This window comes from Gadus macrocephalus, chromosome 5 (genome assembly GCF_031168955.1).
Source record: "Gadus macrocephalus chromosome 5, ASM3116895v1".
NCBI classification, from domain to species: Eukaryota; Metazoa; Chordata; class Actinopteri; order Gadiformes; family Gadidae; genus Gadus; species Gadus macrocephalus.
Genome location: NC_082386.1, coordinates 18591815 through 18614450, shown reverse-complemented (window position 1 = coordinate 18614450; position 22636 = coordinate 18591815). Strand labels below are relative to the sequence as shown.

The window sequence follows — 22636 nt, the reverse complement described above, 5'->3', positions numbered from 1 at the left end:
ACTTTTCCATTCCTTCTATACTCATGCTCTGATGTGTTTAGAGTCAATGTATTCTTTTAGTTGAATACTGAAAGTTTCCAGTAATAATTGTCCACTTCATGTTACAGCGTGTGAAATCTTTAAATCAGTGATTCTCAATCAACTGGAATGTACTTGAATGGCCATACACCATGTTATATTTTAAATGTTTGATTATGTCATAGATATATATATAGATTTTTACAATGATACATAGAATTGGAGGCACAAAATATACCATATTGGTGAAATAAAAAAAAAATATATATATAGCTGTATTGAGTCAGCTTGAATTTCATTTCAACTTTTTGTACAAATATCGACGAATTGGTGTACTTAAAAACAAAAAAAAACAGATGTATTGCTTCATAAAAGTTATTTAATGTTTTAAAAGAATAGGCCACAGGTTACTTCTGAAGGGGCGGGGTTTGCGTTTCTGCAACAACAAAACGACAGGAAGTGTATCCGAACCAGGGGCTTTGTTTACATTCCGTTCATAACTATTATTATTTTTCTTTAGATCTTCATTAAGCTTTCGACGTCTTACTGAAATATAAAATCCACAATTATAACCCATTAGAGTAACACACTGTTCGTGAACCGTGTCGTTCGTGAATGCAGCTCAGACTGTGTTGTTGTTGCTGCTAGCTGTTAGCTTGCTGGCTAACTTAGCCTCAACGGTGGAGGAGAGAATGGTTCGTTTGCCTCAGACCTTACAAACTTTTGGATCTCAAAGAGGTACATACGGTACGACACTCGAACGCAAAAACACACCACTTGGGTTTGCCTTGCATGCCATCTTTGTTTAACACGTAACGGTGGTGATGGGGGTGTGTGTGCAGCTAGCTAGGGTTAGCCGTCGTTGACTCGCATAACGTGATTGGAAATCAAAATATATCTTACTGGAACTGCATGTATCGACCATGTGGATAGAATACTAGTCGGTCAGTTGGGCTTCCCACTAATGCACCAAACATTAGTGAATGTGTTCCGGTTAACAACGTGCGAACCATACATATTTAGGATCATCATCCTTGTTCAGGTATTCAGGTGACAGATTAAAAACTCACCAGTCTCTTTTGGATGTGTGCAAAACTTAGGTGTTGTGAATACCATTAACAGTTAGAAGTGGATGATCCATGACTGGTGGCCAGGAGACACGTTATTCAACATGCATGATACACCAGGTTGATTTGTACATAGCCCATGTTGATAATACCGCACCCCCCAATTCATTGTATGATATTGTATCCATTTGTCCTTGAAATATGAACTATATGGTCGAGTCAGGTGTTATATTCCGTCTATATCTAATACCCTATAATTATCTGCTTTTATTGTACATAGTTGTGTGTTTATAACTGCAGGGTCATTATGCATAACATCCTTCATGGTGCTACTAAGGCCCTAATCGTTGATGTCCTGCAGAAGATTCTTATATTGTTTCCCTAGACTTCCCTTTACTTAAACCTGCACACCGTTCCACTGCAGATAACACTTTGGCTCGAGGATAATATAACAACTAAATGCCTAAGAAATGGGATTTTAAGGGAAGGATAGTGTAGTGGTTGGTGTGTTCTACCACCAGCCTTAAGGTACCTGGTTCTTCCCCCCCCTATCCACTTGCAACCATGAGCAAGAGGCACTGATCCCCATCTGCTCCTCTCTGACCCGTAGCTGTGTCCTGTAGATCACATAGGACACGCTGTGCTTAAAGACATACTATAAATAATAACCCAACCTATGGAACCTGTTAAGATGCATAGGTCTAACGTCAATAGTGCCATCTGTTGGGCGGAGCGATTACTCCAAACAGAACATTATTTTCAGACGGGCATGACCTCAAGGTGTGAGTCAGGTGTGGCCTATCTTTCGAAGGTGGCTGGGCAAAAAAATCTCACACTTGGCTGCCACGGTCAAAGTTCAGCTCCCTTCCAATAGTTTGCTGGTGTTAATGTATGCCCCTGTGGTGGGTGGGTGTTTAAAAACCAGCCTAGACAGCGACCCTCCACCACGCCCGCTCCAGTGAGTGCCCTGCCTGCAGGCTGGGGTGTGACTGTACCCACTGGTGGTAATCAGACCCCGCTCCGCCAGGCATTCGACCGCAGTATGCTGGAAGTAACTGGGTTGTGGAGTTGAAGGAAGAGAGAACGTCAGCGGCCTGACCCCAGGGTTCGGTCTGAGGTGTCAGAATCCCACGTTGGCCCACTGGTCACTTAGTCTCAGCTGGTGAGGCTGTAGCCCCCCCCCCCATAACCCCCTTCTGCATGCCGTTACTGTACGCTATTGGGTCTTCCAGCAGCGCTGCAGAGTCCAGCGGAGGTTGATTCGCACTATTTATAATGCAGAGGCCGCGTGTCAAAGCCCTCCAGAGCAGGGCTGCTCTCTGCGACCTTCATGGGACACTGTATGTTGTAAACACGTGCTACTGTGTTCTTCTTTCCCCTCCCAGTCATGGCGTAGGCAACCCTGAACCGGATCCAAGATGGGGAGAGAGCGGAAGTGCATTCTATGCGAGATGGTGTGCAGCTCAAAGCAGGTGATTCAGCCGCAGACAGAGTGATGAGAGAGGCTTCTCTCTGAGCCCGGGCTGAGCTGGGCTCGGCCTGTCAGACAGAGCTCTCTGCAGCTGTCCCTCCCTACTGTAGGAGGTGTCACACAGGGCACTGCCGCCTCACGTTTCAGAACGGAGAAGAGAGTGTTGTTCCCCCTGTCGCTTGGATACGTCCCTATGATATTAATATCATTGTTCTAGGTCTTTCCTCACACTGTTAAGATGTTGTGTTCAAGCCGTTTCAAATGACTTAGTATGTTTGGTTATTATTATAATTATTATTAAGTTATTTAGTTATTTTTTGTTTTGAGTATTATATTATTTGTAATTAATTAAATATTAATTGTAATTTATTTTGTTTAATTTATTGTGTTTCCATCTTTTAGCACGTGAAGCTTCTGATTAAAACGTAACAAGGAAAAAGATGGCGTGTGAATAATCAGGTCATTCTAATCCTGTTCTTTATCTTCTGGTTCCAGGAGATGGACGACCACATGAGGACCATGCTCCACCACCGGGAGCTGGAGAAACTGAAGGGCAGGTGAGTTTACCTGTGACACGTCACACCTGCAAACCCGCAGTATTAAATACCTGTCCCAAGGCCAGGTGATCAGCATTAAACACCTGTACCACGGCCAGGTGATCAGCATTGAACACCTGTACCAAGGCCAGGTGATCAGCATTAAACACCTGTACCAAGGGCAGGTGTTCAGCATTAAACACCTGTACCACGGCCAGCTGATCAGCATCAAACACCTGTACCAAGGCCAGTTTATCAGTATAAACACACCGCTTTTGTAACACTAACCAGTTGCCAAAATGATGCTTCCAATTTGTATAATTATTTAAATCGCCATGAATCAGCACCTTACTCAAGATTACTTATTTTCTTACCTTATTGTTTGACTGAAGATGCGTTACGATGAAGGAACATAAATAAGCGACTTGAAAAATCTCTCGCTGAATCTGCATATCTTTCGAAATTGCCTCAATGAATGAATGAACAGTGGGTGAAAAGGTTACGCGGTTACGGTCAAGTTGCGCGAACTTGACCGTGCACGAACACGAGCACGCCACGACCACGTGCACATAGCGGTTATCAGCCAGAGAAGAGGTGCAGCCAGCTGTCCCCCGGCAGGGCGCGTATATTTAGACGCCAACGGTCAGAACAACGGGCGTGTCCGATGGACGCCAACTGGCTGTCTCGTGACTCTCCGGCAGATTAGCCAAGTATGCCACTCTGTCAGCGGCTGTGGAGCGAATAGAGAGATGTACGGCACAGTGACCTCGTTCACCTGGCTGCCATGTTGGTTCCTCGGCGGTCCGGGGAACCTTCTCGAACCTTTGGGGGGGAAATGGTAACGACCCTGTCAGGATGGATTCTGAATGCTACCTGGGTGGCGGAATGGAATGCATGACAAACTAAAAATAATGCATTGAGCTGTCATGGTTTCCTTTTAGGTTCTAGATTGTTCCTTCACCCAACTTACCTACATGGCCACGAGTTGAACAAGGTCCACCTTTTGTGGGATAAAACAATGCTTGACGTCTGTGTGAAGGGTGTTTTATGTCCATCCTTCATGCCGTGAGGGTTGTACATGATAGCTTTGTTTTTTTTTATTTAGGTCGATTGCCATTTCCGTTCTATTGAGCAAACAATTTTTTTTATAAAATCATTACGCCATCACATGAGTGGGGTGTTTAAAGCGTAGAACGAATTATAAGATCAAACGGGGGATCCGTTTGCGTTCGGTCACGGGGAAGTCAAGCTAGACCATGACGGAACATTTGGAAAGTGAAACCCGACCTGGTCTATAAAATGTCACACCGGTGATGGCAAAATGGCCGCTTGCCATGACACACTTTCCAGCAGCGCCCTTCTGAAGTACGGCCAGCCAGGGTCCACTGATCCTCCACCGGTCATACTTGGAGGATGAGGGAGGGTTTTGAAACGAGGGTTAGAGTGCAGCTGTACTTGGGGCTCCTCTTACACCGGCTGCTCCCGATTGGTCGACAGGCTCTGGGAAATGTTTTAATAACACACTGGCTGCCATGGAGCAGGGGGCGGGGCCTTTGGAACCCAAGGGGGGGGCGTGTACGGAGCAGGGGGGGAAAAAAATCGGACGGTTCCTTCTATAGAGTGTCAGTGCACGAGGGACACCATCCAGGAACCGCCCAGCAGGCTCCACAGCGAGCCCGACAGCCGTCCGTGCGCGTCCCAGCTTTGGTGCACCGTGGCTGGGTGGATAGGCCCGCACCGTGGCCCCTAGCGTGGCCAGGCCTCCTACCCTCACCCTGTCACCCATGGACCCCTGAAGCCACCGACGCACCACGAGATCAGGAAGTTCTTACAAAAAAGATTCAATTGATTCAAAACTAACAAGAAATTCTAAGCTAGCTTACCTCCTGATCTTTAAAAGTATAAATAGGATTTTTAAAAGAAAAAAAAGTTTTTTCGAGATTTATCGAAACCAAAAAAACAGGACTGTCGAGTACCCTCCTCTCCTGTGAGTCTTTATACCGAGTATTTTATTTTTTTTAAACGCGAAAAAACCTCAGAGCCTGTCGACGTTGCGACGTGACGACGGCTCTGCAGAAACCCAGAGAAACCGAAACAGAAACCGAAACAAAAAGAAAAACGAGCACCCGCCCGCCCGTCCGTCCGCCATGCCGCAAGCCACCGCTGAGCAGCCTCTGCCCCGGCCCTGCCTCCCCAGGGACTGCGGCCACGACTGCACCGTGTGCCGCGTGACGCTGGTCAGCCTGACGGACTACGCCGGACACATCTCCAGCCCCCAGCACAAGCAGAACGTGGAGGCCTCGGAGAGCCAGGACCGGGACGTGGACTACTTCGACCAGGCCCTGGTGGACCTCATCGAGAAGAGGAAAGAGCTGATCCGGTAGGACGCGGCGACATTGGGGTTTTGGCGGGGCTTTTTTTGTACGGGGTGGTTGTTGTTGTGGTGGTTGTTATGGTTGTTGTTGTTATGGTTGTTGTTGTGGTGGTGGTGGTGGTTGTTGTTGTTGATGTGGTTGTGGTTGTGGGCGGTTTCTTAGAGCTCTTGAGAACAACGTTGGAACAAAATTCTTTCTCTGAATGTGTGTTTGCTTTCTGACTTGTAGTACGTGTGCAATTGAGGTCTTGTGTGTGATTTTATTTTTTAAATTATTTATTTGCACTTTTTCGTTGGCTCTCCTTAGTCAGACTTGTTGTTCAGAATACCTTTTCAGGCGGGCCTTTTCAGATCTCTCTGGTCTGTGGTTGCTTAGAATAGTCTTGTAGTGGGCTTAATATGAGTTGCAATAATTCCTTACATGCATAATTGAAATGTCACAAAAATTATATATTTTTCAAAGTTGGCAAAGAAACTTTTTTATATTCTCTTTCCCAGTAATGGTACTTTATCAATTTGTGTTAATTGTAATTACGGTCATTTCTCCTTCTTTCCGAGTGGATAATTTCTCCCAAACATTTGTGAAACCACTTTCCAATCAGGAATTCCACCCAATCTCCAGCTGGTTCCCAACAACCCCCTAGCGCCTGCTCCAGTGTCCCAGTCCGATATCTGAAGAGCTTGTCTCCATGGAGGGGCCGTTTGTCGTGTCTGTGTTGGCCCCCCCTCCTGGCCTGTGTCTCTCCCCTCCTGGGCCATGTATAGTCCTGTTCCCTGCAGTGGTCACGGCCAGTTATAGCCCCGTCGGGGAGGGCCGCAGCAGGGCCGGGCGCGGGTCAGATGTCAGCCTCGCGCACCAGATTAGCTCCTCTGGTTCTTATCGCCAACTCCCACACAAGGCCCAGCCCCCGCCACACTCTGGTGGTCTGGGCATGTTTCCCTCCTCCTCCAGATAACACAAGTCCTCTTAGTCCCGCTAATTGTTCTTCGCGAACATGACATCGGGTGGAAGAGGCCCAGTTGTCCAGTTATGGTGGAGGTTGTTGACATCCATCACCTCCACCAACTCCTCCACCAACTCCTCCACCAATTTTATCATAAAGAGTATTTTTTTTGAAAGTTTTCTTAGAAGTTTTCTTAGAAGTTAGTAGAGATATGTGCATCATATTTAAAATGCACTGTAAATATAATGTAACGTAACAAGGGGGTTTTGTTGCATAAAGCAATATATGAGTTATAAGGGTATCCTCGTTGTGTTAGGCTACACATGCAGAGCTGGGTGAACGTCTAGTTCTAGAAGTTGGGTCGGTGCTCGTCTAGCCGGGCCTGTTTGAGGGGAGTCTTGCAGCTGTCCGTCGGTCACGCTGGAACATGTCCCTTCATAGAGGAAGCACGTGGTCAGGCTCGTCTATCAAAGCCTGCCCTCTCACCCACAGCCCAGGATTACTGGGTAGACCAGAGTAGAGTTGAACACAGAGTCAATTTGTAACACAGGCGTATGTTATTTTGACTCTAGATTAGAATTGAGACTATTAGTAGTATCAGTTATAATTAACTGATACTATTCCTACCATGGAATTCCATGTATACATTCGGTGTTTTGAACAAGAAAGAGGCGGAAGTTGCAGCCCTAGAGTCATTTTGAGATGAAACCCGAAATTGTAACGCATGCATGTTGTGATTTTAAGTACAAATCACGCGGTGCTGTTGACCAACTATCGACCAACAACAAACTGGTCAGACTACGGTACTTTGGTGACTTTAAGCATACTTTGAGTACCCCCTTCATCGGCACAAAACCTTTTGTGTAGGTTTTATGTGTTCCAAATAGTCGGCGTTCTATTTGGAAGGGTAAACATGAACATTAAACCGGTGCAAAGTCTCACACTTTACTGTGAAACATGGGAGAAACATGCAACTATTGCCAAATGTCTTGCCACCAAAGAAGCACAACGCCAGTTGAGGGTCGGCGCATGCAGAGGTGAATCCCATTCAATTATATTCCATTTTGGTGTTTCTGGATGCGCCCTCTTTTTCACGGATTCTCCTTCGTCCTTGTTGTCATATTGACGTTCCAACCACTTTTCCACTTCCCCTAATATCTATTGTCTAGCTTTCAGCATTGACACTTGCTCAGGATCAGAAATAGGTTTGTTTATCTTTTGTTTATTCTTTTATTTTATTTGTTTTATGTCGTCGTCGTCGTCGTCCCCCCAAACAGGAAGGAGGAGGAGGCGGCTGCGGCGCGGCGGGCGCGCGATGAGTCGGAGCGCCTCCGCCAGCAGGACTTCCAGGAGCGTCTCCGGGAGGCCAAGGAGCTCTTCAGGCTCAACATCCAGGGCAGGCAGCCCCCCCCCCCGCTGGGCTACGGGGCCCGCACCGCGGACCACCCGGCCTGGGCCCACGGCCTGCAGGGGAAGAGCGCCACCTGGCACGCCCAGAACGCGGCCCCCGGCTTCCACGGCTGCGCGCCGGGGGAGTGGTCCGGCGGCAGCCTGGGCAGCTCCCAGGGGTACGGGGCCCCCCCGCTGATGGGGTACGCCCCCGGGTCCCCGAGGGGCCGGCACCCCTGGCTGAGCAACCGAGGCAGCAGCCACGGGCTGTACGGCCGGAACAACATCCCCCAGTTCCCCCCGCAGGGTCGGCCCGTCAACCTGGGCCCCCCGCAGGGCCGGCCCGTCAACCTGGGCCCCCAGCAGGGCCGGCCCGTCAACCTTGGCCCCCCCCTGGGCGGCCTCCCCAAGCACTCCCCGCCGGGGCTGTTCCCCCCCCAACAGGTCTGCCACCGCAGCAACGACGTCACGAGCCCCAAGTCCCACGGGACGAACCCCAAGCCGGACAAGGCCTGCCGCTGGTCACCGTACCCCCCCACCAAGGCCTTTGAGAAGGATGCGCACCCGCCCAGGGGGTACCCGGACGCGGCTGTCCCGTGCCAGCACGAGACGGCCGGCGGCGGTGGCGTTGGCGTTGGCGTTGGCGGCGGCCCGTGCCAGCACAAGACGGCCGGCAGCGGCGGCGTATTCGCCAAGCCGGCCCCGGTGGAGCGCGACGCCAGGCCCCGGCAGTCGGACGCCGACGCCCCCGGCAGGAAGAAGAAGCCGACCACGAGCAAGAAGAACCGGAACCGCAACCGGAGCAGCAGCGGGAGCAGGAGCAGCAGCTGCAACGCCACCCATCTGGACGACCACGGCAGCGGCAGGAGCAGCGGCAGCAGCAGCGCCGACGTGAAGGGAGACACACCGCGGGACGCGAAGGGAGACACGACCAAAGACACGCAGGCCGACACGCGGGGAGACAAACAGCGGGAAACAAAGCGAGACACGCCGATGGACACACAGCGAGCGACACCAGAAGTCACACAGCGAGACACGCAGCGAGACACGCAGCGAGACGCGCAGCGAGACACGCAGCGAGACACGCAGCGAGACACGCAGCGAGACACGCAGCGAGACACGCAGCGAGACGCACCTCAAACCACACCGCAAGCCACGCAGAGAGACACGCAGCGAGACACGCAGCGAGCCACGCAGCGAAACACGCCTCAAACCACACCGCAAGCCACGCAGAGAGACACGCAGCGAAATACGCAGAGAGACACGCAGCGAGACACGCAGCGAGACACGCAGCGAAACACGCCTCAAACCACACCGCAAGCCACGCAGAGGGACACGCAGCGAGCCACGCAGAGAGACACGAAGAGAGACACTCCGGCAGACAGGCAGGGAGAGCCGGCTTCAGGCCTTGCCCAGAGCACCTGCTCCACTGGAAAGCTCAAACCGCCGACCGACGCCAGGAAGCCCGACCACAGAGACAGGAAGTCCTCCCTGACCCCTCCCGACAAGCCGAGGCCCGTCCGGACCCCCACGCGGGACAAGAAGCCCGCCGAGCCGGAGCCCAAGACGGGCTCCTCCAGGGGCCCCGCCGTGGGGGGGCCCCTGCAGTCCAGACAGGAGCAGCAGATCCCAGAGCTCCCCAACAAATCCAAAGAGGCGGCGCCGGGGAGGAGGGGCTCGGCGGGGGGGGTCCCCGGCGAGAGGAGGAAGGAGACGGCCCCCCCTCCCCCCCCGCCGCCGTCGGTGGCGGCGGCGGCGGCGGCGGAGGAGGAGGTGCAGCGGGTCTCCCCGGAGAGCCCGGAGGGGGCCGACAAGGAGAACAGCTGCAGTCGGAGCCGCGCTGTGGGGCTGGTGAGACCCTCCCCTAGTGGGGGGGCCGTGAAGGCGGCGGCAGCGCCGTCCTACCCGGACCGCGGAGAGTACCTCCAGTCGGTGCACGTCAGCACCTCCTCCACCCCGGAGAGCTCGACCGCCGGCGTCCCCGGCCCCCGGGAGGAGCAGGAGCAGGCGGGGGGCGGGGAGGATGGGAGCTGCACGGAGGCAGCCGTGGAGATGGAGGTGGAGCAGCAGCAGGAGGAGGAGGTGGAGGTGGAGGTGGAGGAAGTGTCGAGGAGTCACCAGGGCACCGGCTCCGAGGAGAGCGAGGCGGCGCCGAACGGCGGCAGCCCCCCCCCCCCTCCTCCGGCCGCCGCCGCCGCCGCCGCCCCCGGCCTGACCCGCCTGGGGCTGACCGGCCCGCTCCTCACCAAGCACGCTGGCGCCAAGGGGAAGCCGGGGAGCCACGAGCCCAGCCTGCACAAGCCCAACCTGAACATCGCCCGGCGCGTGCGCAACGTGAGCGAGTCGCGGAGGGGCGACGCGGAGAAGGAGTCGGGGCTGAAGCCCACCGTCCGCCAGCTCATCAGCTCCTCGGGGTCCCGCCGCAACGTCAACTGGGAGCAGGTGTACCAGGAGGTGCGGAAGAAGCAGGGCCAGGGCAAGGGCTGGCCCAGGTGAGACGCTGCGCGGTCGATCAGTGACCCCCCCCCCCCCCCCCCTCGTTGTTATTACGCTATGTGGTATGTTGCTGATTGGATGAAATGTCAGGTGTGAGTCGACCCAGGGATACATTTCAGCCAATCACAAGCAGACACTTTTTTGGTTCTGCCTCTTTTGGGATGGGAAGATGTTAACTGGGTTGAACAACATTTACCAGTAGTAGATGTAGTGGTAGCAAAACATGTTTATGGGCTGAAGTAGTAGGTGGTGGTGGTGGTAGTTGTACACGTGTTCTTGGTGTAGTGGGAGTTGTAGTATATGTTTACTGGGTTTAATAGTATTGGTAGTGGTCTATGTTTCCTGGGTGTAGAGGTGGTTGTGGGTGCTCGTGATGATGTAGTAGTAGTAGTACATGTTTATTAGTAGAGGTTTTGTTTCGTAAGTGCTATTTAAGTGCCAGGAAGTACAACACACAAGAAGTGCGTAGATGGTGATTTGAGGAGAGTGAGGGAGGAGACTGTGGGGCTGTGGGGGGTCAGAAGGGGAAGGCTATACCGAGTTCAGGTGACCTCTTCTCAAGTGAGCCTTGAGTCTCTTGTGTAAGCAGTAGTCCCGACCCGCGGCCCAAGGCTGGACACAAACTAGGGCTGGTTGATTCACTGAATTTTGATCGCGATTTCGATTTTAGCGTCAAACGATCACGAAATTAACATAATCGATTATTATTATTTTTTTAATATTTTATGGAAAGGGCAGGACAGCTGAATACATATCTGTATATCATTTTCGATTGGAACATTTTCTTTTTGACAATTCTTTAACCAGTCCTCAATTGCAAAAAAGAAATCTGAGAGACATGCTGAATAATAAAACATGTTTTCAAACTAAAAAAATAATCGTTTCAATAACCGTGAATCAATATTGACCCCCCCCCCCCTTCCACCACGCAGGTTCGGCATCGAGATGGTGTCCTACGACCGTGAGGAGCCCCCCCACGAGGAGGACCCCGACATGGCCCTGCTGGAGGGCTTCCAGTGGGACTCCCTGCTGGACTCCGCCCACGCTGTGGCCCCGCGCAAGCGCAGCCTATCGGAGAGCAGCCTGGCCCCCGGACGCCCCGCCCCCTCCCTCGACCTGTTCTCCTGCCACGTCCCCGGGGACCGGCCGGATGGGGGGGGGGAGGAGGAGGATGAGGAGGAGGAGGAGCAGCAGGGGGGCCCGCCCCCTCAGACCCGCCCCCCCGCCCCGGAGGAGCAGGAAGAGGCGGAGCACAAGGTGTTCCCCAGCCAGGGGGCGGAGCCGGCGAGCGGGGCCGACGGGGGGCCGGCTGCGGGGAGGGCCCCTGAAGCGGGGGCCCGGAGGCCCTCGGAGGGGGTCAAGAAGGGCCGGGGGAGGGTCCTCCAGAGGGCGGAGTCGGAGGTGGAGGTCGGCGGCCTGGGGGCGGAGCTTCTGGACGCCCAGGCCATGGGGAAGAAGAGGAGAGCGGCCGGGGTGAGTCTGCAGCTGGGGACACCACCCGAGACCACACACAGGAGGTGGAGGTGGAGGTGGGGGTGGAGGTGGAGGTCCTTCACTACCTCCACCTCCACTCCACCATAATTGCACAACATTGCCATTTGCGCCTTATTAGTGAAATACACTTTATTATCTATCGTTGATGTGGTTTTCAAACAAAACCAATTATTTTTCTGTCCTTATTTTGTAGGATATTCCAAGCCAAGAGATCCACAGTTTGAAGAAGAACAAAAGGATGAAGATCAAATCCAAGAAGGGTTGGTATAGCTTTCACCATTTATCATATACAAAGCAGGAGCAGTTGATGTACTTCATAATATGAATGAAATAATGAGATGTCTAATAACAATATATTTTAAAAATACTCCAGTCCAACAGCACCACCTGTGGTGGGAAGCTGCTACTACATCAGATTTCTCACCAACTGTGTGTGTGTGTGTGTGTGTGTGTGTGTGTGTCCGTCCAGAGCGCTTCCTGGTGGACCAGCTGCTGGCCGTGTCCCAGAAGGAGGAGGAGCTCAGCCTGTCGCTGCAGGCCCTGGACAACGGCCTCCTCCAGGCCCGCGCCACCCTGCAGGCCGCCTACATGGATGTGCAGCGCATCATGGTGCAGAAGCAGCAGGTAGGCCCGCAGTCAGACCTATAGACAGCACCTGGGGAGACAGACAGACAGGCATTCATACCTAAAGAATCGCAGGCAGTCAGATCTACAGACAGGACCTTGGGAGACAGACAGACAGACAGACAGATAGGCAGGCATTCATACCTAAAGAAAGACAGGCAGTCAGACTTAAAGGCAGGACCTTGGGAGACAGACAGACAGACAGGCATTCATATGTAAAGAAAGACAGACAGGCAGACAGATCTACAGACAGGACCTGGGGAGGCAGACAGACAGGCATTCATACGTAAAGAAAGACAGGCAGACAGACCTACAGACAGGAACTGGGGAGACAGACAGACAGGCATTCATACCTAAAGAAAGACAGACTATCCCAGATGGACAAGGCACAGACAGACAAGACAGTCACCAAGTCTCCGACAGACAGCCAGACTAGGAATTAGTCAATCAATGGGTATGGCGTGTCATCCCGCCCTCTACCACAGATGTCAACCATCTTTCATTTCTTTCTTAGTTTCACATCTTTTCGCTCTGTTTCACTGTGAACATATTTGTTGTTCCTTGTTGTTGTCTCTCTGGAGGAGGAACAGATTCCTCCGCAGAGTAGGTTCATACAAATTTATTTTGTGAACATTCGTGCTCCTCTATGGATTTGTATTTCGAGTCCCAGGCTAGCTGGTTGAAGCTAACCCGCAGCTCTGTCTAAAGTGAAAGTGAAAGTCAACATTACTGTCAATTTCCAAATATGTGCCAGACATACAGAGGAATCGAAATTGCGTTTATCTCCGACCCATGATGCAATAAGAACAAAATGATCAAATTAGGTAAAATAAGAGAAGTAAATCTAACAGTGGTGTTCTCTCAGGTGGCGACAGAGATGGGTAACCTGAGGAACCAACGCATCGAGCTCCTGAAGGGCATGAAAGGTACGACGTCACTTCAACTCTGATGGCACATTCAGTATCAACCCCGGGTTGGTCGCGCCCCACTCGTTTCAAACAGCCACGTCGTACCGTCACTTATCCCGATAAGTCATAGCATAAGTCATTTATGTTTCCACGGTGATTGGTCCCTAGTCCCCTGACCCCATCCACTCTCCACAGGAGGCTTCGAAGACCCAGCGTCCCTGCCCCAGGTGAAGCAGGAGCATGGGGAGTTTGACCCCTCCATGGCGCCCCCACCCTCCACCGCTACCACCGTGGCTACCGACGTGGCTACCGACGTTAGCATCCCCAGTGTCCACCTCTTCCCGCCCAGCCAGCCGACCCCGCCGCCCGCCTCCTCCTCGCCCCCGGCCCGCCCCAGCACGCCCCCAGCCCCCGCCGTGGTGAAGCAGGAGCCCTTGTCCCCGGACTGGGAGTCCAAAGAGATCCAGGTCACCCTCGTCCGAAGCTGCACGCCAGAGACACCGGCTACGCTAACCAACCCCCTCCCAGGTAACTTTAGCCCCAATGGCTAGCTAATGGTAGCCCAGTGCTAAACTGCGATGAGCCCAGCGGTTGGCTAATGTTAGCCTAATGCTTAGCTAACGTTAGCTCAGTGGTTAGCTCACATTAGCTAAGTGGTTAACTAACATCCGTTCAATGGTTAGCTAACGTTAGCTCAGTGGTTAGCTAACATGAGCTCAGTGGTTTGCCAACATTAGCGAAGTGGTTAGCTGACATAAGCTAAGTGGTTAACTCACATTAGCCCAGTCGTTGGCTGAATCTAACCCGCCCAGTAGCTAGCTAACATTAGCTAGCATAAGCTAACATTAGCCAACCTCCCGCTTATCACCATCCTCTCTCATCTCCTCCAGACCCAGTGAAGCTCCAGTGGTCTCCTGACCAGGGCCCCGTGGCCGACCAGACCCACACCCCGCCCCCTAGGGGCCACGGCTCCCCCGCCCACTGCCAGGACGACCTCCCCGCCGCCGGGGGCCCCATGCTGGACCGCGCCGTCCAGGTCGACCGGGAGAGCTCCCCGCTGGACAGCAAGCTCCCCCTGGCCCCCCTCACGGCCCCCCGACGGACCTCGGACCCCGGGAACCACGGCAACGCCTCCGTCAAGTCCGAGGAGAGCGGCCCGACCCCCGCGCTACACCTCCCCCTCCCCCACCCCCACCCTCTACCCCTCCCCCCACCCGCCCTGCAGGTGCCGCTGTCCACGGAGATGTGGGCGAAGCGCGTCAGGAAGCTGAGGAAGAGGCGTGTCCTGAACAAGACGCAGGGGGCGGAGCCGGCGGGCGCCACCAGCGACACGGAGGCGGACGAGGACGCCGCCGCCGCCAAGCCCAGGAGGCTTCCCCCGCGGCGGAGATCCAGCGCCGGGTCCACGGTCAGCACCTCCACGCCCCCCACCGCCCCGGAGGACGGGGAGCCCCTGGAGGAGGAGGAGGAGAGGGAGAGGGTGACCCCCACCAGGGAGGAGGAGTTTGATTCGGCCCTGGAGATGGGGGAGTCGTGCGCCGACGTGGTGAGCCTCGTGTCGTCGGAGCTGGAGGAGTGCATGGAGGTGACCATGGCCTGCCAGCAGCCCCAGGTCCCGGGTCCAGGTCTGGGTCTGGGACTGGGGCTGGGTTTAGGCCCGGCTCCGGACTCGTCCAGGGCGGAGTTCTTCAACCTGGCCTGCAACGAGGTCAGCTCGACCAGCGACATGGACACGTCGTCCCCCGCGGTCCGGCCGTACCCCAGGTGAGAGTCGGGCACCGGCGCCCCCTTGTTGTGTCGCTGTGGTCCACTCTAGTAGAAGCAGCTTCTTCTCATCTTTTTTTGCATTTGCTTAGCCCGTCCGGGTCCTGATTGCTTGATGTTTTATACTTTTAATCTTTCAAAGTGACGTTTTAGATGGGAAAAGGGGCTTTTTGGCCGTAAAGTGGAAAGTAATGACTTTAGGACCGCTTCTCATTCTCTCTGTACTGGTTCCCCCCCCCCCCCCCCCCCCCTACCCCCAGTGCTGGCCAGATGCCCCCTCCCCCCACCAAGGCCATCAAGACCAAGATGTCCTCAGGTGAGAGGCCAAGATCCACCTGCTCCAACCTCACACCTCACACTGCACTCCGATTCAAATCAACTTTATTTGTATAGCCCTTTATCACAGGTACAGTCTCAAAGGGCTTAGCAGGTCGGGTGTTTATGACGCCCCCCTGACCCTTGCCCCCAAGAGGGCAAGACAAAACTCCCTTAATTAGCAAGGAATTAGTCTTGAGAAGGAATGCAGAGGGATGATCAGGAGTTCAGTGGGTGCCATAATTGACATACATTACATGCATACATACACACATACATACATTACATACATACATACATACATACATACATACATACATACATACATACATACATACATACATACATACATACATACATACATAACATACAGCAAAACATTTTAAGTCGGTGAGGGGGTGCTGGCCGTTAACAATGAGGAATGTGTGTGTGCGTGTGTTTGTGTGCGTGTCTCTGTGTATGTGTGCGTGTGTATGTGTGTGTGTCCCAGACGTGTCGTCGGACCCCGGCGAGGAGGAGGCCCCTACAGAGGGGGTGTTCGAGGGCCACCAGGAGGCGGTCAACGGGCTGCAGATCCACAAGGGCCTGCTGTACACGTGCTCCGGGGACCGCACCGTCAAGGCCTTCGACCTGGTGGTGGGTGTCCCGCAAGGACCTTATCCCGGTCCTCATTATTATTCATGTTGGATTGCTAAAGCCACGCCCCTTCTCAACATCCTCATTATTATTCATGTTGGATTCTCCCCCTCGAACCTCTCTCGCCCCTCCCTCCCCCCTCTCTCTCCCCTCCCTACCTTCTCTGGCCCCCTCCTCCCCCTTTTCCCCCCCCCTCTCTCCTCTCCCCCCCTCTCTCCTCTCCCTCCCCTCTCTCCCCCCTCTCTCCCCTCTCTCTCCCCCCGTCTCTCCCCTCCCCACCCTCTCCCCCCTCTCCTCCCTCCCTGCCTCTTTTCTCCCCCCTCTCCCTCCCCCCTCCCTCTCTCTCCCTCTCTCCCCCCCTGCAGAGCCATGAGTGTGTGGCGGTGTTTGAGGGCCACAGCTCCAAGGTGAACTGTGTGCTGGTGTCGGCCATGGTGGGGCTCACCCACCGCCTCTACTCCGGATCCAGTGACCAGACCGTCCGCTGCTACAGCCTCCGGGTAGGAACACAGCCTTAAGGGAACATAAGGGTTCTTACCCTCTGTTCACCTGGAACAGGAGCCTCTCCTGAACATAAGGGGTTCTTAAGCTTCTCCTGAACATAAGGGGTTCTTAAGCTTCTCCTGAACATAAGGGGTTCTTAAGCTTCTCCTGAACATAAGGGGTTCTTAAGCTTCTCCTGAACATAAGGGGTTCTTAAGCTTCTCCTGAACATAGGGGGTTCTGACCTTCTGTTCACCTGGGACATCCGCATCTCCTGGTCTCGTCTTCATAAGGGTTCTTACCTTCTGCTCACCGCTAGGGTGGGGGATCGCGCATGTCATACGTAGACGGAGACAGCCGCTGGACGCATGCAGACGTCCAATGTTTGGAATTTCTTTGGATGTCCTTAAGGAGCACGACTGATGTGTTACTGATGGTATTGGTTGAATGTCTACTAGGGCTTTGACTTTTGCCCAAAAATCATATTCGAACTTTGTTTGTTTATTAATATTAATATTCGAATATATTCGAATATTTATTAATAATATTTTGACCATTAAATGCCTTCAGTAAGACCTGGATTGGGCTTCGCAAGGTTTGTTTACCGCGTTGCTATGGTTACCGGTCTTGCGTGTTCCAACGGTTTATTAGGTTTCTAATAAATCGCTGTCTAATCAATGCTTCATTCACTGCCTCTTCCCTGGTCATTACAATATAATGAATTCATTATATTATATTCGAATAACGAAGTTCTGAGTCAAAGCCCTAATGCCTGCTCAGAGGAAGCATCCTCGGTTGTCTGCTAGAGGAGAGAGTCTCTGAGTGTCTCTGAGTGTGTCTCTGGGTGTGTGTTCCAGACGGGGGTCCTGGAGCAGCAGTTCTCCCTTTCCGACCGCGTCCTCTGTCTGCACAGCCGCTGGAAGGTTCTGTACGCCGGCCTGGCCAACGGGACGGTGGCCACCTTCAACCTCAAGGTCAGAAGCCCTCGATGCCTCGCACCGTAGACAGAGTAGAGACACAGGAGGGAGACTGACAGAGAGACACACCTTCTGGGAGCTCTCCAATACATGTTTCAGCTCCTTTATGGGCATGTCGAAACCAAACTCCTTCATGTTTATTGCCAAATGCAGGTCCTTTTGACTAAGCATTGTACAAAAATTATGGTAATATCACATCGTAGTATTGACTAGATCTAGAGTAGAAACAATATAAAATCGTTTTGTGAAGAACCTGCCGACTCCTGGCCTGAATAGAACGTGAATGTGACGGGTAGTAATAATAACAACACAACATTTTGTATTCTGCAGGCCAATGGGGGTGATTGATCAATAATAATAATAAGATAACATCATAACATAACATCTTGCCTCCTGCAGACCAACCATTGAGGTCTTTGATGTATATTAACATAACATGTTACATGTTATGCAGACAAACCGGCCCATGGAGGTGTTTGATGTATAATAACTAGTGCTATCAAGCGATTAAAATATTTAATCGTGATTAATCGCATTAATGCCATAGTTAACTCACGATTAATCACGATTAATCGCAAATGTTTTTACTATGCTAAATATCCCTTGATTTTTTTTGTCCCATTAATTGTTCTCATTTTAATTGTTCTCATTTTAATGCTCTTATCAACATGGAGAAGTGCATCGGCTTGCCTTGAGCAAATGTTTTTTTATTGATAACAACATTGGCATATACTGATCAAAAATAAATACAGATAAAAAAAAAAAGCCTATAGTGCAATTAAACGATGAACATACAAACATACTGCCTTGAACATAGCAGTCGGGCTACTGCTTCTTTGTTTTGAGCCAAAGAAAAAAAAAAAAAAGAGAATTGCGTTAATCGCGCGATAAAAAAATCGCGCGATTTTTACGCCGTTAAATTTGGTTTGCGTTAACGCCGTTAATAACGCGATTAACTGAAAGCACTAATAATAACATGTTCCATGTTATGCAGACCAACCGGCCCATGGAGGTGTTTGAGTGCCACGGGCCCCGGGCCGTCAGCTGTCTGTCCTCGGCCCAGGAAGGGGCCCGCAAGGTGCTGTTGGTGGGCTCCTACGACAGCACGGTCAGCGTGCGCGACGCCCGCAACGGCCTGCTGCTGCGCACCCTGGGGGGACACACAAAGACGGTGCTCTGCATGAAGGTTGGCGCGCACTTCCTGTTTCCCGTCATGGGACTTCCTGTTGTTGTGTCGCAGAGAGCTGGGGATTGTGGGGGATTCTTGGAGGATTCTTGGTTGTCTGTCTCACTCTGTGTTCTTTCTTTCTTTCTTTCTTTCTCTTTCTTACTTTCTTTTCTCTCTCTCTCTCTCTCTCTCTCTCTCTCTCTCTCTCTCTCTCTCTCTCTCTCTCTCTCTCTCTCTCTCTCTCTCTCTCTCTCTCTCTCTCTCTCTCTCTCTCTCTCTCTCTCTCTCTCTCTCTTCCCCCCTCCCTCCCTCCCTCTTGAATACCGATGTCTCTCTGTCGTTGCCGACGAGGTCCACCGTCTCTCTAACCGCCCTGAACCTGTCTCCCCAGGTGGTGAATGACCTGGTGTTCAGCGGCTCCAGCGATCAGTCCGTGCACGCGCACAACATCCATGTGAGTACCCCGCCCTGCCGCAGCCCTACTCCCTGTCTGGGGCCTGCGTGACCCCCTGACCCCCCTGACCCCTGTGCGTTGCAGACTGGGGAGCTGGTGAGGATCTATAGAGGGCACAGCCATGCGGTGACGATGGTGGCCATCCTGGGGAAGGTGATGCTGACGGCCAGCCTGGACAAACTGGTCAGGGTCTACGAGCTGCAGGTAGGTCTCTCCCCCTGGTCTCACCCGTCTATCCCCCCCCCCCCCCCCCCCCCCCGGAACGGTCTCTGTTCAGATGAACTCTCTCTTTAGATGAAATGTCTCTCTTTGGTTGAACGGTCAATCTCCCTCTCCTCAGTTTAACTGTTTCTCTTTATATGAACGGTCTCTCTTTAGATGAACCGTCTCTCTTTAGATGATCCGTTCTCGGATCATCTAAGAAAGTAAACATGGACTTCTCTACGGTAGTTTGCGCAGCCCATCTGTTCTGATGAGTAATACCCCCCCCCCCCCCCCTCTCTCCAGTCACATGACCGCCTGCAGGTCTATGGAGGGCACAAGGACATGGTGATGTGTATGACCGTTTACAAGAGCATGGTGAGACACACACACACACACACACACACCCTGTATAACACATAACTGTCACCAGAATCCCTTTGGGGCTGTGTATAATAAATGTATCATGTTGGATATGAGTTATTATTTTGTCATGTATTTCACATTGATATTAGCGGTAGCATAAAGGTGTGAATTCAACAAGTGACCTTTGACCTGTGTTGTGTGTTTCAGATCTACACAGGGTGCTATGACGGCAGTGTTCAGGCCGTCAAACTGAACCTCCTGCAGAACTTCCGCTGCATGGTGAGGGGGTTAGCCTAGCTGCTCAGTACGTTCAGTTGCATCTCAGGTTAGCAGGTCAGGTTAGCTGGGTCAGTTATCTAGCCAGTGGAAATCTAATTTCAGGTTAGCGCGTCAGTTGAACAGGGTCAGTTAGCTAGTCAGTTAGCAGCGCCAGGTTAGCCGGGTCGGTTTAACAGGTCAGGTTAGCCGTTAGCTTAGCCGTTAGCTTAACTCAGCGGTTACTCAGTACTAACTCAGCGGTGGTGACTCAGCCCTTACTTAGCGGTGACTCTGCCATAAGTTAGCGGTGACCCAGCATGGTATCGTCTCTTCGTCTGCAGTGGCACGGCTGCTCTCTGGTCTTCGGCGTGCGGGAGCACCTGGAGCAGCACCTGGCCGACGCCCACGCCAACCACTGCTTCCAGACCCTCAAGTGCCGCTGGAGGAGCTGCGACGAGTTCTTCTGCTCGCGCAACGGCTCCAAACAGGTAACAGAACATACGCCGTGTCCTAGACGGGTGCTACAGCTCTAAGCGCTATTCCTCTCACGGCGGTGCCAGGAGGACGTAATGTTTGGAAAGGTGATGGGTTCGAAGCTGAATGTCTGCAGTCGAAAGGCGTAGTTATGGCTCCACGTCGACGCAACTTAAGGGGGTTTCCGGACCCTCCCCTGGGTCCACCACAAGGGCCTGACGTGAGCCTCCCAACAATTGTAACCTTGCGTCGAGGCATAAAACCCTGATTTATGACTCAAGGAGGGGCAATGTTTTTTTTTTTTTCAAATTATTTTTCATTAGTTGAAGACCTCTAATTCCCATCTACTGCTCCTTTAAATGTTGTCCGGGTAACTGAGGGGAGCGGACTGGCTACCTGGACCCTTTGCTAGGCTCGGCGTCCTTGGTCTAGACTCTAGACAGTGATGGTCTGGACCGACTCAGAGGTTGAATATCATTTTCTTCTTTCCAGGGAATTGCGGCACACATGCAGAAACACGTCGAGGACTTGGTCAAGTCCGACACATGAGTTCCCCCACGCCCCTGGTCGCTAGGCGTGGCCCCCTAGATACCTCCCATATTGGGGGGAGGGACTGGTCGTTGGTCTCCCCCCTCCACCGAGGCTGAGTTGGTCCAGTCCATCCAAAATGTCTGCCGTTGGAATCCAACTGAAGGAAGTCCTCGGTTTCCGTTTTCTATCGCTATTTTCCGATGTGTTAACTTTGACCTTTCTCTCTCTCTGTCTCTCCGTCTCTCTGATTCCCTCTGACCTCCTGAACCCCGACGATCCTTTCTCTTCCTCACTGACCAAATAAGACAAGGAAACACTAGGCTTTTTTTTCCCTCAAAGTGAAGAAACGCGGGTAGTGTCTGTGTGTGGAGGTGGAGGAAGGGCGGTGGTCGCTCGGCTCCGGGGAATAACTGCCAAAACAGGATCAGCACCTTTTTCGGTTTTTAACAAAACATGGGTTTGCTTCCCGATGGCATGGGTCAACAGATGGTTTTATTGTTTGTGTGGAGAGTGCAGTTGTGACTTGTGAACCTGAGCAACATTTAGTTCCATTGTTATTTATTTATTTCTGCCTTTCAGTCTGAAGAACACTTTCCCAGGTTAGCAAAGTTAGCGTCGGAAGTGCCCGGAAGATTTCAGTCAGGTTTTTCTACGGAGAGCTTCTCTCCTTGGCCGGTTTTAATTGCGTTTACGTTCATCATGTTCAAGATGTTAGTTGAAATCGTAACTTTAATTTCAATGATTTTTTTCAGCGTTTTGTGTTCATAAGCAGTTTTTGGCGTTAAGGATTCTGTGTTGCGAGACGGTACCATAATGGTAAAGGGACGTTGTTGAGCCTGGAACGGAAAAATGCCAATTTAATGTTAAACGTTTGCCGTGTTTGAATGTGGAGATGTGTGTCGGGTGTGCGTTCTACCTACCTTTTGTGTGTGTGTTTGATTGCGTATCGGTTATTTTTTAAGCTCTTGCACAACAAGAGTGATTTTCTTTGATTCTGAATGAGTGATTTTATATTGACGTGGTTTCCTTCACTGAACTCTGTGTTATTTCACGATGACGGAGCATCGAGCAGAATTCACGGGAGCCGTCTCCCCCCCCCCCCCCCGCCCCACTCCTCGCCCCTCCCCAGCGTGAAGGTTTTTGTAGTTTTAATTATTTTCTTAAAGGAGGCATTCGTGTGGAGGTGAAGGGATGGATTGAAGGAGGTGATTAAAGAGGAAAAAGCGATTAGAAAGACAGATTTAAGATTCATCTACCATGCCATACCTCACCCCTCTAAAATGTAACCAACCGCCATTTTCAGACCGCCCCCAACCGCGGGCAGCGTCGAGGCGTTTTCTTTTTTGTAGTTAATTTTTCGAGTTTTGTTTTTGAAAACACACACAAAGCTTTAGGTCGCAGGCCGTGTCTTTGCTCGCGTTGTTTCGTGGCAGCTCCGCGCTGTGTAGTCCAGGGAGTTTGTTCTTAGGCTTGTGGTTGTAGCGTTGTAGGGATGCACCTTACCTGCCCTGCGGGAGGCCACTAGCACCCCCCCCCCGACCGCACCAGGCACACCCTTGTTTCTTCCCCGCGCTTTGACTCACACCTCAAAGTCGGGACCTTGTAACAGAGATTTTTTTAACAGATTTCAAATCTAAAAAGGTTATTAAAAAAAAAACATGTTGCAACATCACAACCCCCCCGGCGTG

At 52.2% G+C, this 22636-nt stretch overlaps 1 protein-coding gene across 2 annotated transcripts; it reads left to right on the top strand.

Annotated features, from left to right (window-relative positions):
* The first annotated feature begins 442 nt into the window (after nt 1-442).
* Nucleotides 443-22623, top strand: znf106a (zinc finger protein 106a). Of its 2 annotated transcripts, none has more exons than XM_060051300.1 (22): nt 443-756; nt 2471-2557; nt 3052-3113; nt 5290-5472; nt 7688-10291; nt 11228-11768; nt 11983-12049; nt 12259-12413; nt 13279-13339; nt 13517-13849; nt 14212-15085; nt 15346-15401; nt 15891-16036; nt 16402-16536; nt 17377-17493; nt 18491-18682; nt 19056-19118; nt 19203-19322; nt 19626-19697; nt 19893-19964; nt 20285-20431; nt 20910-22623. In XM_060051300.1, the coding sequence occupies exons 2-22, from the start codon at nt 2504-2506 to the stop codon at nt 20964-20966; spliced, it is 6111 nt and encodes a 2036-aa protein (XP_059907283.1). In that variant the 5' UTR covers nt 443-756; nt 2471-2503; the 3' UTR covers nt 20967-22623. The 2 variants fall into 2 exon arrangements, with proteins under 2 accessions (XP_059907283.1, XP_059907281.1); XM_060051298.1 differs by having other exon boundaries at nt 443-765.
* The last annotated feature ends 13 nt before the right edge of the window (nt 22624-22636 follow it).